Raw genomic sequence first — 20,091 nt, forward strand, 5'->3', positions numbered from 1 at the left:
TTTTACAAAGATAGTAAGAAAAACGTTTTGAAATTACCAAACGTCAAAAGTGATATTCCGATCAAGCTGTCGTGGGTATGCAGTTAATAAAATAGATATGTAATATTTAAAATAATTAAGTAAAGATTTCAAAGAGATTAAATCCAATGGACTAAATCCAATTATGGTGAAGCTTTTAGGAAAACTTCAGTAGTTTCACTGACCTCTGCTTGTTGAAAATGTCAAGTCTACTGCACATCTGAACACAACCAGGGTCACAGCTGGATGTGATGAGAGTTTCTCTTTGTTTCACATGTAAAAATGTCAGTCAATAATGCTGAAGTCTACATGTGTACTAACCGCACACACAGTTACTGTGACAGAGGATTCAGTTACTTGGAAATCTACTGTGACAATGCAGCCTCAATAAGTTATGATCCTGGGTCACTGTTAAGTTATGTCCTGTTTTATTTGGGTCGTTGATTTCATTGTTTGGCGGCTTGACACGCTCCACATCTACTTTTGCACTTATACCTTTGTTTTTCACTCGAGATTTTGCCTGACCTTGCTATGTTAAATTGCCAATCCTTGTAGGTTTCGCAGGTGTAAATGTTTTTAACCTGGATTTAAAGGTGCTTACAGATGGGGCTGATTTGAATTCTGCTTGTAGTTTGTTCCAGTTGTGTGCAGCATAACAGCTTAATGCTGCTTCACCGTGTCTATTTCGAACTCTGAACCTCTGAAAAGAGGTGACAGCAATCCAGTGGAAAATTAGCTGTCAGACAGAATTAGTAAGATTGTACTAAAATTCAACATTAACTGCAGCATAGTTGTAAAAATAAATAAATAAATAAAAATGTTTTGTCTCTAATCTACTTTAGACATATAACAAATACACCTTTATGCTTAATTTTTTTACATCTTACATAGCATAACCTAGACTCCCCGATATTTAAGTTGCATTATATTGCACATAATCAATCATTAATTTAGTTACAGAAAGAAGAATTCTTTCTGTAACTGAATTATGTCTGAATCTGACTGTCAGTTCTTGACCCATGCACATATAACTAATGATATAACACATAATAAGCAATAATACAAAAGATAATGCAAACAACTGACCTCAACTTTGTCTCAAGAGATTGAAACTATGCAAATTAATGATTTAATTGCAATCCAAGTTCCAGTCCACTCTCCTGTCAACTACAATTACATCGGACCTGACTGACTGTGACAAGAAAAATAGAAAAGAATAACTCCTTAAGAGCTACTCAATAATCTATCAAAAAAAAAAAGTACCATACTTACAGCTTACATGCTTGATTAAAACATTGTTACCCTGGACTTGCTCACAAAACTGAATGCAGTTCCGAGTGGCATATCAGAACGATTTGTGTATTATTGTACTGTGTCAGCATGTTCTCTGCTGACATTCATGCTGCAAGCAAAAAATGACAGATATTCCCTATTTGTTAAATTAAAATACTGAGGTTGTTGTTTTGCAGTCACACAGATAAATATGAGGAAATGAAGATTCTCGAGATGAACTGATCAAACAATGCAGTTTTGTACTTACTTACTTAGAAAAGCATCATTTACTTGCATATTCATTCAGATAAGCCCAAATATGTATTGAATGTATCTCGATTCAGTGTATCCCCTCTCCATTTACGTGATGGCATCTCTAGTTTGAATGTTGTTACTCACACCTGGAACTAGTTTTACAGGAAAATGAAGATAGTTAGGTCGTGGCACTGAGTCAAGAAAGTGACAGCTGATAAGACTGCATTCTAATGCCTCCCCAAAGATCTCATCTTTCAGTCACGTCATTGGATTTATTGTATTCCAATATATAAAGTGAAAACAGATTTGGGCCGTCACTTAAGCTGAGAGATTTACAGAAGGATAGATGTGACTATGTCTCAGTTAACACACTGAAATAATTTAAAACAGCAACATAAGTTAAAAGGGGAACCAATAACTTTTCTTCTTATAACCTCATTTTGGGTAAGTGATGAGTATTGTTCTGTTCAATCCTTGTATGTATGTGTATGTAGTTATTTATTATGCCATATACTTTCTTATTCATATCTGTACTAACATTAGGAAATACGTACATGCATTAGTTTTTTTTTTGTTTTTTTTTTATTAGATTTCAGGTAAATATGTGATATGACAAGATTTATTTACTTTGTCTAGCTTATCAATATTTGACGTGACTAGGTAATCTATATATTTTTCATGATTTCTGATTTTTTACAAAATTTCTATTTTTCTACTTCAATTATTTTTTCGTATTAATATTTTCGGTCTTTTGCCATTTGTTAATGCTCTATATTAGTTTTTTGTTGTAGTTTTATGTAAAGCATTGCACCTGTAAAACACACAGGAAAGCTGTTCTTTTCACTGGCGTGGCAATGGGTCATGCAAACCAGCATGCATTTGGGTCAAAGACGTATAAGGATTTTAAAAGTGAAAAAAAATCTAAATCAGCTGCTATTAATAATAATAAAAGAACAACAGTACAACATCAAATCAATGTCTAAAAACCTACAGCTACTGAATTGATTAACATGTCCAGTCTCTCTAACAGAGGACATTTCCTGGGTAACAGAATACCTTTGTTATCCAGGAAGGACAAAACAACTATTTTTCCTTTATAATCGGGCACTAACATTAGCTTAATCTTCAACACATCAATGTCATATTTCACATGAAATAGGTCATTTTAAAATTTAAAAAATTATAAATGTGTTATTAGCATTATCCAGAAAGACACATCATGGTGGTACATCACGTAGCACTGAGCGAAAAGGTCAAAATATCAACATTTTAAGAGAGATTTATTGACATTGTCATCTCTTTTGGGGGTCCTTCAGAATCTGTTGGCTGATACAACACCCTGTAACATGAATGTCCAAATCCAACTATGGTCAAATAGCCACTTTATGTGTGATACACAGGAAGGACATTTGAGAATCCGAAAATGGCGACAAAAGTATTTCTTGAATAAATATGTAAATGAGCTTAGTGTTGTTACTATATTTGTAGGTGTCATTACAAACACCAACACAATTATGCCCCAGTGTATCATTAATGCCTTCATTAAGATTTTTGACATTTTTAGCATAATTTTGTACTTAGATTTTTAGCCCGGACGTTATCCAGGAAGGACAGTTTTGTACTTTTGAGCTAAATAAGTCCTTAAATTTTCATTTCTTACAGTAAATACTCATATGAGCAAGTAAAGTGGGGAGAATTGAGAAACAAATTGTACTTTTTAATTTTTTTTATTTATTTTTACTATTATAAATATGCCTCGGACACCAGAATTGACATGTCTCGTCTTTGACCCATTTACAAAAAATTCAATACAAACCCCACTCCGAATAAAGGGTTGGGAATTTTTTTAAAAAGTGAAAATTACAAACAAATACAATTATTTGCATATCTTTTTAAAACCAAAATTCCTTTAATACTTTAAAAAGACAATTTTTTAAATTTCACATTTGGGTTTTTTTCCCTGCAAATATTTACTCATGTTAAATTTTGTTTGCCCCAACACGCTCCAAAAAGCGGGGACAGGGGCATTTTTTTCCCACGGTATTAAAAAAAACTGTCCTACCCCAAAAACCACCAATAAGCAAGGGACAAAGGGACACAAATTTTTTAAAGCTTTGTAGGGTAGTTTTTTTGGGGAATTATTTCCTGAAATAAGCAGAGGGGTTCACAGAGGAAGACATTCCCTTGGGAGGGCACAAAATTTGTTTCCCAAACCCCGTATGTACCTTTTAAAACTTTAACGGTCCCCTTTCAATGAAAAAGGGTTCCCCAAAGGGGGCCTTTCAGATTTTTTTGAGTAAATTAACAGGGGGGAAACTGTTTTTTTAAACTTTTTGAGTTTAAGAAAAATTTTTGGAAATTAAAATTATCAACCACAGCACATTTTTCCCAATTTGTGTCGGGCCCACCTCAAAGAGTTTGGGCCCCCAAAAAAGTAAAAAAAAGGGTTTATCAGAAATTTTATGTTTATAAATTGTGCGCACTTGTAAAAAAATTTGTTTATTTAAGAATCGATTAAAAATGTTAAGTTTAAAAGATTTTACTTTTTTAAAGTTGCAAAAGAAGAGCATTTTTTTCATGTTATAAAATTCGAAGGAAGCAAAAAATGGGTTTTGGAGGGATAAAAGAAATTTAAACCCGGTGAAACCCGGTTGGAGTAAAAGGGCCTAATAAATGCCTTCTTTCCCAACAGAACAAAAATATGTCCCTAAGCCACAAGAAAAAATGCAGGATTAAAGTTAAAGTGGGTTGATAAAAGTTGTGCTTTTTAAATTGCCCACCTTCTTTTCTGGGTTTTCTTAACTCACGGGAAAGTAGTTGGGGCCAAATAACTACAGATACAACCAAAAAGCACCAACTAAAACAACAATGACAACAACGACCCCCAGCACCACCAACAACAACAACGACCACAGAACCCCCTACAACAACAAAACCACAGAACCATTTTACAACAAAAACAACCCTGGCCCCCAAACCCAAACAACTACCCAAAAACCCAAACAGAGCCACCTAAAAACAACAACACAAAAAGGGGCCACCTACAACACCAACGCCCCAACTGAACCACCTAAAACCCAAAAACCGCCCAAAAGGGCCCACAGAACCACCTACAACAACAACACCACAGAACCCCTACAAACAAACAACACCACAAGCACCACCTACAACAACAACGACCACAGAACTACCTACAACAACAACCACCACAGCACCACCTACAACAACAACGCCCCCAAAAGGCCACCAAACAACAACAACGACCACAATCCACCACAAAAACCAACGACCACAAAACCCACTTCCAACAACAAACCCCACGGGCCCCCAACCTACAACAACAAAAACCACGAGCCACCTACAACAACAACGACCACAAAAAACCACTTACAACAAAACCCGCCCACAGAGCCCCCTTAAACCCAAACAACAAAAACCCCACTGAACCACCTACAACAACAACGAAAAACAACAACCACAAAAACCCACCTAAAAACAACAACCCAAAAGAGCCACATAAAACCAACAACACCCACAGCACCACCTACCCCCAACAAGACCACTGAACCACCTAAAACCCCAACCCAACGACCACAACGCCACAGAACCCCCCTAAAAACCAAAACAACACCACAAAACCCACCTACAAAAAGACCCCCGCACCAACACAAAAAACCAACACCCCAAAGCCACCTACAACAACAACACCACAGAACCCCCTACAACAAAAACGACCACAGGGGCCACCTACAACAACGACCACAGAACCATTTACAACAACAACGACCACAGAGCCACCTACAACAACAACGACCACACACCAACACAAAACAACGACCACAGAGCCACCTACAAAAACAACACCACAAACCACCTACAACAACAACGACCACAATAACAACAAAACCCCACCTCCAATACCCCCAGAGCTACCTAAAACAACAACGACCACAAACCCCCCTACAACAACAAAAACACAAAACCCCCACCTAAAACAACAACAAACCACACACCCCCTAAAACCAAAAAACGACTACAAAACCCCCCCTACAACAACAACGCCCAAACAGTCCCACCTACAACAAAAACGCCACAAAACCCAAACCTACAACAATGCCCAAACAAAAACCCCACAAACCCTTTCTACAAAAAAACCACAGAACCACCTACAAAAACAACGCCACACACCACCTACAACAACAACAACCACAGAGCCACCTACAATGACCACAGAGCCACCTACAACAACAACAACCACAGAACAACCTACAACAACAAACGCCCGACAGAACCACCTACAACAACAACGACCACAGCATCACCTACAACAACAACGACCACAACAACCACAGAACCACCTACAACAACAACGACCACAACAACCAAAGAACCCCAAACAACACACAGGTCACCTACAAAAAACCCAAAAAAGCCCCAAAACCACCAAACACAAAAACGACCAAAAAACAACCACAGAACCTCCCCCAACAAAAACCACCACAGAGCCCCCTACAACAAAAACGACCACAGAACCCCCTACAACCACAACAACCCAAACCCCCCTTTACAACGACCACCAAGAGACCCCTACAACCCCAATCCCCCCCGAACCACCTACAACCAAAACAACCACAAAACCCCACCTACGGGGCGACCACAGAGCTACCTAAAAAACACAACAGAGCCCCCCTACAACAACAAAACGACAAAACCCAAAACGCTACAAAAACCCAAACCCGACCCCCCCGAAACCCTACAACAAGAACGACTACAGAACCCCCTAAAAACAACAAACGACCACAGTGCCACCTCCAACAAAAAACCACCACAAAAACCACCTAAAAACCAATTTAACCACTACAAACCACAGTACCTTCTACAAACGACCACAGAACCACCTACAAAAACAACCCCCCACAAGCGCCCCCCCTACAACAACAACAACCACAAGCCACCTAAAAAACCAAAACGCCCACAAACCCACCCTAAAAACCAACAACAACCCCCAAAAACCCCACAAGACCCCATCTACAACGACCACAGACCCACCAACAACAACAACGACCACAAAAACCACCTACAACAACAACCACCAAAAACGCCACCAAACCAACCAACAACAACCACAGAGCCACCTACAAAAAAACAACGCCCACAGACAACCTAAAACAAAAAAACCCCCAAAAAGAAAACCACCTGCAACAAAAACAAACGTCTCCCGTCACCTACAACAACGCCCACAAAAAAACCCCCTTCAACAAAAAAACCCGCCAAAAAGAGCCACCTACAACAACAACGACCCAGAAACCACCAAACAAAAACCCCAACGACTACTGAACCACCTACAGCAAAAAAACGACCAAAACAAACCCACAGAACACCCTAAAAAGAACAAAAAACCACGGGAAAAACCAACTACAACAAAAAGACCACAGAGCCATCTACAACAAAAACCCGACCACAGCACCCCCCTAAAACAACAACGACTACAAAACCCCCCTACAACAAAAAACGACCACAGCCCCCTACAAAAACCACCACAGAACCACCAACAACAACGACCACAAAAAACCACAAAAACCTTTTCTACAACAACAACAAACCCCACCTACAACAAAAACCACCACAGCGCCACCTACAACAAAAAAACCCAAAAGAGCCACGTACAAAAACAACGACCACAAAACCCACCTACAAAAAACAACAACCACAACAACCACAGAACCACCTACAACCCCCCACAGAGCCCCTACAAAAACAACGCCCACAAACCACCTACAACAACAACCACCCAAAAGCGCCACCAAACAAAAACAACAACCACAGACCCACCTACAAAAACAACGACCACAAGCAACCACAACAAAAAACCCAAACAAGAAAACCCACCTCAACAAAAACCCGCCTCTGCCACCACAAAAAACGCCCAAACAAACCCCTTACAACAAAAAAACACCAAAAAGACCCAAACCTACAAAAACAAAACCCACGCACCACCTACAAAAACCCAACGACTACAAAAACCCACCTCCCGAAACCCAACAAACCAAACAGAACAATCCTACAAAACAAAAGACCACGCAAAATTTAAAACAACAATGCCCACAACCCCCATTTTTACAAAAAACAACACCAAAAGCACCCCCCTACAACAAAAACGACAACAAAAAAACCCCCTACAACAACAACCACCAACAGTGCCCCCTTTCAACAACACCACAAAAACCACCTCCCAAAAAACCCCCACAAAACCACAAAAACCTTCTACAACAAAACAAACCACCAAACAACAACAACCCACACGCCACCTACAACAACAACAACCAAAAGAGCCACGACAAAAACCCAACGACCACAGAACCACCTACAAAAACCCAACAACGACAAAAAACCACCTCAACAACAAAAAACCACAAGCCACCTCCCAATGACCACAGACCCACCTACAACAACAACGACCCCAAGCAACCTACACCAAAAAACGACGACAGAACCACCAAACAACAACAACAAACCACAGAAATCCCCCTACAACAACAACGCCCCACAGAACCCCCTACAACAAAAACACCAAAAACAACCACAGAAACACCTAAAAACAAAAACCCGCCCCAAAAGAGCCCCCCCCAAACAACAACAACAAACCACAACAACCACAGAACCCCCAAAACAACCCCACAGTGCCACCTACAACAAAAAAACAAGGGACCACAGAACCACCACAACAAAAACCGACCACAAAAAAACCCACAGAACCTCCTACAACAAAAAACGCCCCAACACAGCCACCTACAACAACAACGACCACAAAACCCCCTAAAAACCCCCAACAACCCAGAATCACCTAAAAAACGACCACAAGACACCTCCCAACCCAAAAAAGACCACAGAACCACCTACAACCACCACAAACCAAACCAGAACCACCTACAACGACCCCAAAAAGCTCCCTACAACGACAACAGAGCCCCCAACAACAAAAAAGACGACAAAACCCCACCTAAAAACAACAACCCCAAAAGAAACCACCTACAACAAAAAACAACTCCGAACCCCTTAAAAACAACAACGACCACCGTCCCCCTACAACAAAAAACAAACCCCCAAGAACCACCTACCAACAACTACCACAACAAACCACAAACCTTCTACAACGCCCCACAGAACCACCTACAACAACAACCCCCAAACACGCCACCTAAAACCCAACAACAACCACAGAGCCCCTACAACAACAACGCCCAAAAGAACCACCTACAACAAAAACAACCCCCACAACCACAAACCCCCCAACAAACGACCACAGACCCCCACCTACAACAAAAAACCGCCCAAACAGAACCACCTACAAAACAACAAACCCACAAACCCCCTTTACAACAACAACCACAGCACCACCTACAACAACTACGACAGAACCACCTACAACAACGACCACAGCACCAAAAAAACAACGACCACAGCACCACCTCCCAAAATCGACCCCCAAAAACCCCCTTACAACAACAACGACCACAGGACCACCAAAAAAACAAAAACCTCCCAAACAGCACCAACCTAAAACAAAAACGACTAAAAACCCCCCCCCAGAGACCCAAACCAAACAAACGACCACAGAGCAGCCTAAAACAAAACGACCACAGAAACCACCACAACATCGACCACAGAACCACCTAAAAACAACAACAACCACAAAAACCACCTACAACAACAATACCAACAGGACCCCCCTACAACAACAACGACTCCCAAAAGGACCAACAACAACAACGACCACAACGACCACAGAGCCACCTAAAAACAACCACCCAAAAAGCACCACCTACACCAAAAACCACCAAAAAGAAACCACCTACAACAACAACTCCCAAACAAAACCAAACCAAAAAACCAACCCAACCACAAAACCACCTACAACGACCACAAGCCACCTAAAAACGACCAAAAGACCCACCCTACAAAAAACAACAAACCACAGCACCAACAAAAACGGCCACTCCCCAAACCAAAACCAAAAACCCAAACAGCACCACCTAAAACCCAACCCCCCCAAAAGCACCACCTACAACAACAAACCACAGCACCCCCTTTAAAACAACGCCAAAAGAAACCAACAACAACACCACAAAACCAAAAAACAACATCGCCACAAAACCCCCCCTAAAAACAAAAACCCCCCCAAACAAAACCCCACCTAAAAACGCCCCACAGGGGCCACCTACAACACCACAAAGCCACCTACAACAACAACGCCCAAACAAGGGACCACACACCACCTACAACAAAAAACAACCACAGGAAACCTACAACAACAACCACCGGGCAAAAACCTACAACAACGACCCAAAACCCAAACCTTTAAAAACAAAAACCCAAACAACACTACCTAACCCCAACAAAAAGACACAACGACCACAGAGCCCCCCACAACGCCCAAACAGCCCCACCTACAACAAAAACCCAAACACAGCCCCTAAAAACAACAACCGTAGCCCAAACCTACAACAAAAACCCAAACAGAACCACCCTAAAACCCAACACCACAGCCCACCTAAAAACAACGACCACAGCACCAACAACCATGACCACAGCACCACCGACAACATCGACCACAGAACCAACTACAACAACCCAACGCCCAAACCGGACCACCTAAAAACAACAACGACCACAAAAACAGCCTACAACAACAACGCCCAAAAACCCACCAAAAGAACCACCTAAAAAACAACGACCACAGAACTACCTAAAAACAACAACCACCAAAAGCACCACCTACAACAAAAAAAAAACCACACACCACCTAAAAACAACGACGACCACAACGACCACAGAGCCACCTACAACGACCACAGAGCCACCTACAACAACAACGAACACAACGACCACAGCACCACCTACAACAACAACGACCACAAGCAAAACCCCAAACAAACAAACGACCACACCCACCACCTAAAACAACAACGACCAAAGCACCACCTACAAAAAACTACGACCACAGAACCCCCTACAACAACAATGACCACCCCGACCACAGAACCACCACAACAACAACGACCCCCGCACCCCCAACAAAAACGACCACAGAACCCCCTTTAAAACCAAAAATGACCACAACAACCACAAAAACCACCTAAAAACGACCAAAAAGAGCCCACCTACAAAAACCCAACACCACAGAGCCCACCACAAAAACCCAACGCCCCTCAGAACCACCTCCAACAACAACGACCAAAACAACCACGGAACCCCCCTACAATAAAAAACGACCAAAAACGACCACAGAAACCCACCAACAAAAAACAACGACCACAGCACCACCTACAACAAAACCACAGAACCCCCTAAAAAACGACCACAAGCCACGTACAAGAACAACGACCACAAACCGACCACAAAACCACCTACAAAAACAACGACCCAGAAACCACCTACAACAACAAAGACCACAGAACCACCTACATCAACAACGACCCCCAAAAAAACACCTACAACAAAAACCGACCACAGCCCCAAATTTCCCAACCCCAAACGCCACTGGCACCCACCTACCCCAAAAAAACACCAAAAAGAACCCCCTGCAGAACAACGACCACAGCCCCAAACCTACAAAAACCATCGACCACAAAACCCACCAAACAACAACAACCACAGAGCCACCTACAACAACAACAACCACAGAGCCACCTACAACAACTACAACAACAACAACCACAAAAATAAACCCTACAACAACAAAAACCAAAAGAAACCTACAACAAAAAAACCACCGTCCCCCCCCTTACAACAAAAAACCACACCCAACCATCAAACAACTACAAACCACACACCCAAAACAACAAACCACAGCACCACCAACAACAACAACTACCACTGAACCACCTACAACAACGACCCGGGAGAAACCAAAACAAAAACCCGACCACAAAACCCAAACAACAACCCCAGGCCCCCCAAACCTACAACAACAAACCACAGAAACCAAAAACAAAACCAAAAAGCACCTAAAAACCAACAACCACAGAACCCCCCTACAACAACTACGACAGCTCCCCCAAAACCAACAAAAAACCAAAAGCACCAACAAAAACGCCCCACTTCACCACCAAAAACAACAACGCAAAGCACCCCCCTAAAACAAGGGACCACAGCACCCCCCTACAACAACAACCACGCCCCCTAAAACAACGACCACAGCCCCAAACCAAAAACAACAACCCAAAACCTAAAAACAACAACCACAAAACCAACAACAACGCCCCACAGCCCCCACCTACAACAACAACGACCAAAAAACCCCACCCACCTACATCAACAACCACAGCACCTACAACAACACCCCCGGAAAACCACCAAACAACAACAACCCCCAGAAAAAACCTACAAAAAAACGACCCCCAAGCACCACCAAAAACCCAATGCCCCCCAGAAACCAAAAACCAACGCCCAAAACAGAAACCACCGACAACAACGCCACACCCCAAAAACAACACCAAAAAACCCAAACCAACAAAAACCCAACCACAGAAACCAACAACAACAAACCACGAACCCCCCTACAACAACAAACGACAGCCCCAAACCCCCAAAAAAACAACCACACACCAACAAAAAAACGACCACAGAAACCCACCTACAACAAAAACCCAAATAAAACCCTACAACCCAACACCACTTCACCCACCAAACCAACAAAAACCCCCACAGAAACCATCTACAACAACAACCACAGCACCACCAAAAACACCAACCCCGGGCCCCAAACCCAACAACAACCACAGCCCCAAACCCAAAAACCCAACCCCAAACCACAGCAAAAACAACGACCCACACACCCCAACAAAAACCAAAACCACCCCCTTTAACAACAACAACCACAGAACCAACTACAACAACGCCCCACAAAACCCACCTCCCAACAACTACGACATTTTCCCCCCCAAACAACAACAACCAAGAAACCAACAACAACGACCATTCCCCAACCTACAACAACAACGCCCTAACAGCACCACCTACAACAACGACCACAGCCCCAAACCTAAACAAAAACCAAAAGAAACCTACAACAACGACCAAAAGCACCACCTAAAAAACCCCAACCACAAGCACCAACAAAAAAACGACCACAAAAAACCCCCCAAAACCCAACTACGAAGCCCACCAACAACAACAACCACAGCAACACCTACAACAACAACCACAGCACTTACAACAACGACCACGGCACCACCTACAACAACAACCACAGCACCAACAACAACGACCATTTGCACCACCACAAAAACCCAACCACAAGCACCAAACAACAACGACCAAAAGCCCCCACCTACACACCAAACCCCAACAGCACCAAAAACCAACGAAACGCCCCTCCCAAAAACACCAAAAGCACCACCTAAAAACAACAACCACAGCCCTAAAAAACAAGGGCCCACAAAACCCCCCTTTAAAACCCAAAAAACGACCACAAAGCCACCTACAAAAAACAACGACCCCAGAAAACCACCTCAACAACAACGACTACTAAAACCACCACAGCAACAACGACCACAGAACATCCTCAAAAAAACAAAGACCACAGCCCCAACTACAACAACAATAACCACAGACCCAATCTACAACACAACGACCACAGCACCACCCCCCAACAAACAAAAAAACTAAAAAACCCCCCTTTACAACAAAAACCGCCACAGTGCCACCTACAACAACACCACAAGAACCACCTACAACAACGCCCAAACAAAAAAAACCACAAAACCCTTCACAACAACAAAAAGAACCCCAACAACAAAACCCACCACAGCGCCACCTACAACAACAAAAACCCAAAAAGAGCCCCCGGTAAAAACCCCAAAAAACGACCACAAAAACCCACCAAACAAAAAACCCAAAAACAACGACAAAACCCAACCTGCAACAACAACAACCCAGACCCACCTAAAATGACCACAAAAACCCACCTACAAAAAAACAACGACCACAGAGCAACCTACAACAACAACGACGAAAAGCCCAACCTACAAAAACAACGCCCACAGAAATCCCCCAAACAACAACAACGACCCCCAGAACCCCCTCCAACAACAACGACCACAACAACCACAAAAAAACCTACAAAAACAACTTTCCACAGACCCACCTACAACAAAACCCGGACCCCCCAAACAACCACAGAACCACCAACAACGACCAACCAGTGCCACCTACAACAAAAACAATGACCCCCAAAAAACCCCCTACAACAACAACGACCACAACAACCACAGAACCTCCTCCCAACAACAACGACCACACAGCACCTACAAAAAACAACGCCCACAGCCCCCCCTTTAAAAACCACAACAACCCAAATCACCTACAACGACCACAGAGACACCTACAAAAACCAACGCCCAACAGAACCACCTAAAACCCAAAACCCAACAACCACAAAACCCCACCTACAACGCCCCAAAAAGAGCTACCTACAACGACAACAAAAGCCACCTACAACAACAAAGACAAAAAAAACCACCTCAACAACAACGCCCCACACCCACCACCTCCCAAACAAAACGACACAAACCCCCTTACAACAACAACGACCACCCGGCCCCAACCTACAACAACAACCCACAAAAACCCCAACCTACAACTACCACAACAACCACAAAACCCTTTCAAAACGCCCCACAAAAACCCACCTAAAAAACAACAACCCCACAGCACCACCTAAAACCAACAACCACCAAACAGCCCCAAACCTACAAAAAACCAACAAACCACAAAAACCACCAAAAACCCCACAACAACCCCAGAACCACCTAAAAAACGACCACAACCCCACAACGACCACAGAGCCACCACAACAACAAAAAAACCACACACCAACAAAAACCCCACGTCACCCCCCTACAACAAAAACCCCAACAGCACCACCTAAAAACAACAACCACGGGAAACCAAACCTACAACAACTACCACAAAACCACCTACAACAACGACCACACCCCAACCAAAAACCAACACCACAGCACCACCTAAAAAACATCGCCCCACAAAACCCCACCTACAACAACAACGACCACAGGACCACCTACAACAACAACTACCACAGCACCACCTACAACAACAACGACTACAACGACCAGAGAGCCACCTACAACGACCACAGAGCAGCCTACAACAACAACGACCACAGAACCACCTACAACATCGACCACAGAACCACCTACAACAACAACAACCACAGAACCACCTACAACAACAAACACCAAAAAGGACCACCTCAACAACAACGACTACGAGGAGCCTACAACAACAACACCAAAAACGACCAAAAGAACCACCAAACAACAACCACCACGCACCACCTACACCAACAACGACCACAGAACCCCCTAAAAACCCAAAAACCCCACAGAATCCCCTACAACGACCCCCAGAGACACCTAAAAACAACAACGCCCCACAAACCACCAAAAACCACAACAACCACAGAACCACCTAAAAACGACCAAAAGCTACCTAAAACCCGAAAAACCAGACCCAAACCTACAAAAACAAAGCCCGACAAAAAACCCCCCTACAACAACAACGCCCACAGAAACCACCTACAACAAGAACACTACAGAACCCCTTACAAAAAACAACGACCACCTTTGCCACCTAAAACAACAACGACCACAGAACCCCCTACAACAAACCACAACAACCCACAGAACCTTCTACAACACCACAGAACCACCCCCAAAAAACAACCACCACAGCACCACCTACACCCCAACAACCCCCACAGCACCACCTAAAACAAAACAAAAACCCCCAACAGAAAACCACCAAAAACCCCACAACAACCACAAAAACCACCTACAACAAACCAAAAGACCCAAACCTACAACGCCCCACAAAAGCCACCTACAAAAACCCAACAACCCCCAGCCCCCAACAACAAAAGGGGCCCCCGTCACCCCCTACAACAAAAACCACAGCCCCCACCTACAACAACAACCACGGGCACCACCTAAAAACAACTACCCAGCCCCCAACCTAAAACAACGACCCCCAGCACCAACAACAACAACCCACCACCACCACCTAAAACCACGACCCCCAGAACCACCTACAACAAAAACACCACGGGAACCCACCAACAAAAACAACCCCAAACAGCACCACCAAACAAAAAACCCCAACCGACAAAACAACAAACCGGGAAAAGCCACCTACAACGACCAAAGACCCCAACAACAACAACGCCCCACAGAACCACCAACAAAAAACGACCACAGAACCCACCTACAACAACAACAACCACAAACCACCTACAACAACAACTACCAAAAGGCCCAAACCTACAAAAAACAACGACTACAGGGGAGCCTAAAAAAAAAAACAAACACCACAACGACCACCAAAACCAAACCTAAAACCCAACCCAAACCACGAAAAAAACCTACCCCAACAACCACCACAGCACCACCAAACAACAAAAAACTCCCAAACAGAACCCACCAACAACCACAACAACCACAAAACCCCACCTAAAAACGACCACGAGACCCCCTACAACGACCCCCAAGCCCCCTAAAAACAAAAACCCCGACCACAAAACCCAAACCCCTAAAACCCAAAACAACAACCCCAGAACCACCTAAAAAAAAACCCCCAAACCACCTACAACACCACAGACCCCACCTACAACAACAACGACCAAAAAACAAACCACACACCACAAAAACAACAACAACCACAGCACCTACAACAACAACCACGGCACCACCTACAACAACGACCACAGAACCACCTACAACAACAACCACAACACTACCTACAACAACAAAGAGCACAACGACCACAGAGCCACCTACAACGACCACAGCACCACCTACAACAACAACAATCACAGCACCTACAACAAAAACCAAAAAGCCCCCCCTTAAAACCAACAACCACAAACCCAACCTACAAAAAACACCCCCAGAAACCACCCTAAAACCAACGACCACAGCACCAAAAAACCAAAAAACCACAGCACCCCCCGACAACTTCGACCCCCAAAAAACCAAACCTACAACAAAAACGACCACGGGGAACCACCAACAACAACAACGACCACAGACCCAGCCTACAACAAAACGACCACAACGCCCCACAAAACCCCACCTACAACAACGACCAAAAAAAAAACCAAAAACCCAACAAACCCCCACAGCACCACCACAACAACAACTACCACAGAAACCACCTACAACAACGACGACCAAACCCCCCCAAACGAGAGCCACCTACAACGACCACAAGCCACCTACAACAACAAAACCCAAAAAACCCAACCCGACCAAAAAGCACCCCCTACAACAACAACGCCCCACAGCACAACCTACAACAAAAACGACCACGAACCACCAAAACAACCAAAAACCCCACCAAAAAGGCACCACCTAAAAACAACAAACGACCCCCAGAACCACCTACAACAAAAAATAAACCAAACAACGACCCCAAAAAACCACCTACAACAACAACACCACAGCCCCAAACCTACAACAACTAGGGCCCACAAAACCACCTACAAAAAAACAATGCCCAAAACCCAACCACAAAAACCACCTACAACGACCCCCGAGCCACCTACAAAAAACAACGACCACAACCAAACCTACAAAAACAACGACCTCAAAACCACCTACAAAAAACAACGACCAAAAACCAACCACAAAACCAAAACCTAAAATTTAACAACGCCCAAAACAACGACCACGGGCACCACCAACAACAACAACGCCCCACAGAAACCACCTAAAAAACCCAACCACAGAACCACCTACAACGACCACAGAGCCACTTACAAAAAAAAACCGACCCCCAACACCACAGAACCACCCTACAACAACAACGCCCAAACAGCACCACCCACAAAAAACAAAACCAAAAGAACCACCTACATCAACAACGACCACAGAATAAACCTACAACAAAAAACGACCCCCGCACCCCCTTTTAAAACACCAACTCCCCACTGAAACCAACCTACACCAACAACGACCACAGAACCACCTGCAGCAACAACGACCACAGCACCACCTACAACAACATCGACCACAGAACCACCTACAACAACAACCACAGAGCCACCTACAACAACAACAACCACAACCCAAACCTAACAACAACTACAACAACAACAACCCCCCAAGAATCACCTACAACAACAACAACCACAAGCACCTAAAACCCAAAAAACCACGTCACCCCCTAAAACAACAACCACGGGAAACCATCTCAACAAAAAAAACCACACACCCACAAAAAGGGACCACAGCCCCAAACCTACAACAACAACTACCACAAAAACCACCAAACAACAACACCAGAGCACCAACAAAAACCCGACCAAAAGCACCAACAAACAAAAAACCCCCGGCACCCCCTACAACAACGAGCCAAAAGCACCAACAACAACAACCACAGAAACCTACAACAAAAACCCAAACAGAAACCCACCAAAACAACTATACGACGGGCTCCACCTACAACAACAACCATAGCACCTACAACAACGACCACTTCACCACCTACAACAACAACGACTACAGCACCACCTACAACAACGCCCCACAGCACCCACCTACAACAACAACCCGTTCAAAAGCCCCCTAAAAAACAAGAAAAGCACCACCAACAACAACAACCAAAAAGCACCAACAACAAAAACCCAAAAAAAGCCCCAACAACAACCCAAAAGCACCACCTACCAAAACAACGACCAAAAGCACCACCTAAAAATCAAAAACCACACACCTACAACAACGACCAGGGCACCACCTACAAAAACCCAAACCACAGAACCCCCTTTACAACAAAGACCGCCAGCCCCACCTACAAAACAATGACCACAGCCCCAAACAAAAAACGACCAAAAGCACCACCGACAACAACGACCAAACAGCACAAACAACGACCACAGAACCACCAACAACAACAACCACAGCACCAACAACAACGACCACAGAACCACCTACAACAACTACGACAGCTCCACCACCAACAACAACCACAGCACCAACAACAACGACCACAGCACCACCTACAACAACAACCACATACCCCCAAAAACCCAACCCCAAACTTCACCACCTAAAACAACAACCCCACCCCATCAACAACAACAACCACAGCACCACCTACAACACCAACTACAGCACCAACAACAACAACCACAGCACCACCTACAACAACAACCACAGCAACAACAACGACCACAGCACCACCAACAACATCCACAACACCCCCTCCCAACAACGCCACGGGAAAACCAACTACAACAACGACCACAGAACCACCTACAACAACTACGACATCTCCACCAACAACAACAACCAGAGCACCAACAACAACGACCATGTCAACCACCTCCAAAAACCAACGACTAAAGCACACCCCTACAAAAAAACGACCACGAGCACCCCCTACAACAACAACCACAGCACCTACAAAACAACGACCCCCAAGCACCACCTAAAACCCAACAACCACAGCACCTAAAAACAACGCCACAGAACCACCAAAACAACTACGACAGCCCCCAACCCAACAACAACAAACCACAGCAACACCTACAACAAAAAACCACAGCACTTACAACAACGACCAGGGGGAAAACCCCTAAAAACAAAAAACCACGAGCACCAACAACAACGACCATGGCACCACCTACAACAACAACCACAGCACCTACAACAACGACCACAGCACCACCTACGACACCAACCACAGCACCAACAACAACGACTACAGCACCTACAACAACGACCACAGCACCACCTACAACAACAACCACAGCACCTACAACAACGACCACAGAACCACCTACAACAACTACGACAGCTCCACCAACAACAACAACCACAGCACCACCTACAACAACAACCACAGCACCTACAACAACAACCACGTCACCACCTACAACAACAACCACAGCACCATCTACAACTACAACCACAGCACCACCTACAACAACAACTACCACTGAACCACCTACAACAACGACCAGAGCACCAACAACAACGACCACAGCACCAACAACAACAACCACGGCACCACCTACCAAAAACCCCGACCACGCACCAAAAACCCAACAACCACAGCACCTACAAAAAACAACCACAAACCACCTAAAACCAACTACGACAGTTTCCACCAACAACAACAACCAAAAGAAACCAACAACAACCCACGTCCCCAAACCCTAAAAACAACAACGCCTACGCACCACCAACAAAAACCCCCAAAAGCCCCCACCTACAACAAAAACCACACCCACCTAAAAACAACGACCAAAAGCACCACCTACAACAAAAACCACACACCTACAAAAACCCGACCACAGAAACCAAACCAACAAAAAACAACCACAGCACCAAAAAAACAACAACCAAAAGCACCAACAAAAACCCGACCCCCACCCCAAACCTAAAACAACAACGCCCAAACAAGCACCACCAAATCAACAACCACAGCACCTACAACAACGACCACGGCACCACCTAAAAACAA

At 44.1% G+C, this 20,091-nt stretch overlaps 1 protein-coding gene across 1 annotated transcript; it reads left to right on the forward strand.

Moving 5' to 3' along the window:
- Positions 1-18,510: 18,510 nt before the first annotated feature.
- Positions 18,511-19,787, forward strand: LOC125009897 (mucin-2-like; the record flags this gene model as incomplete). Its single annotated transcript, XM_047588176.1, has 3 exons — positions 18,511-18,638; positions 18,712-19,025; positions 19,222-19,787. Coding segments are annotated over 3 exons (1,008 nt in total), but the record flags the coding sequence as incomplete, so codon positions are not given.
- Positions 19,788-20,091: the final 304 nt, after the last annotated feature.

Source organism: Mugil cephalus, chromosome 1 (genome assembly GCF_022458985.1).
Source record: "Mugil cephalus isolate CIBA_MC_2020 chromosome 1, CIBA_Mcephalus_1.1, whole genome shotgun sequence".
Lineage (NCBI taxonomy): Eukaryota > Metazoa > Chordata > Actinopteri > Mugiliformes > Mugilidae > Mugil > Mugil cephalus.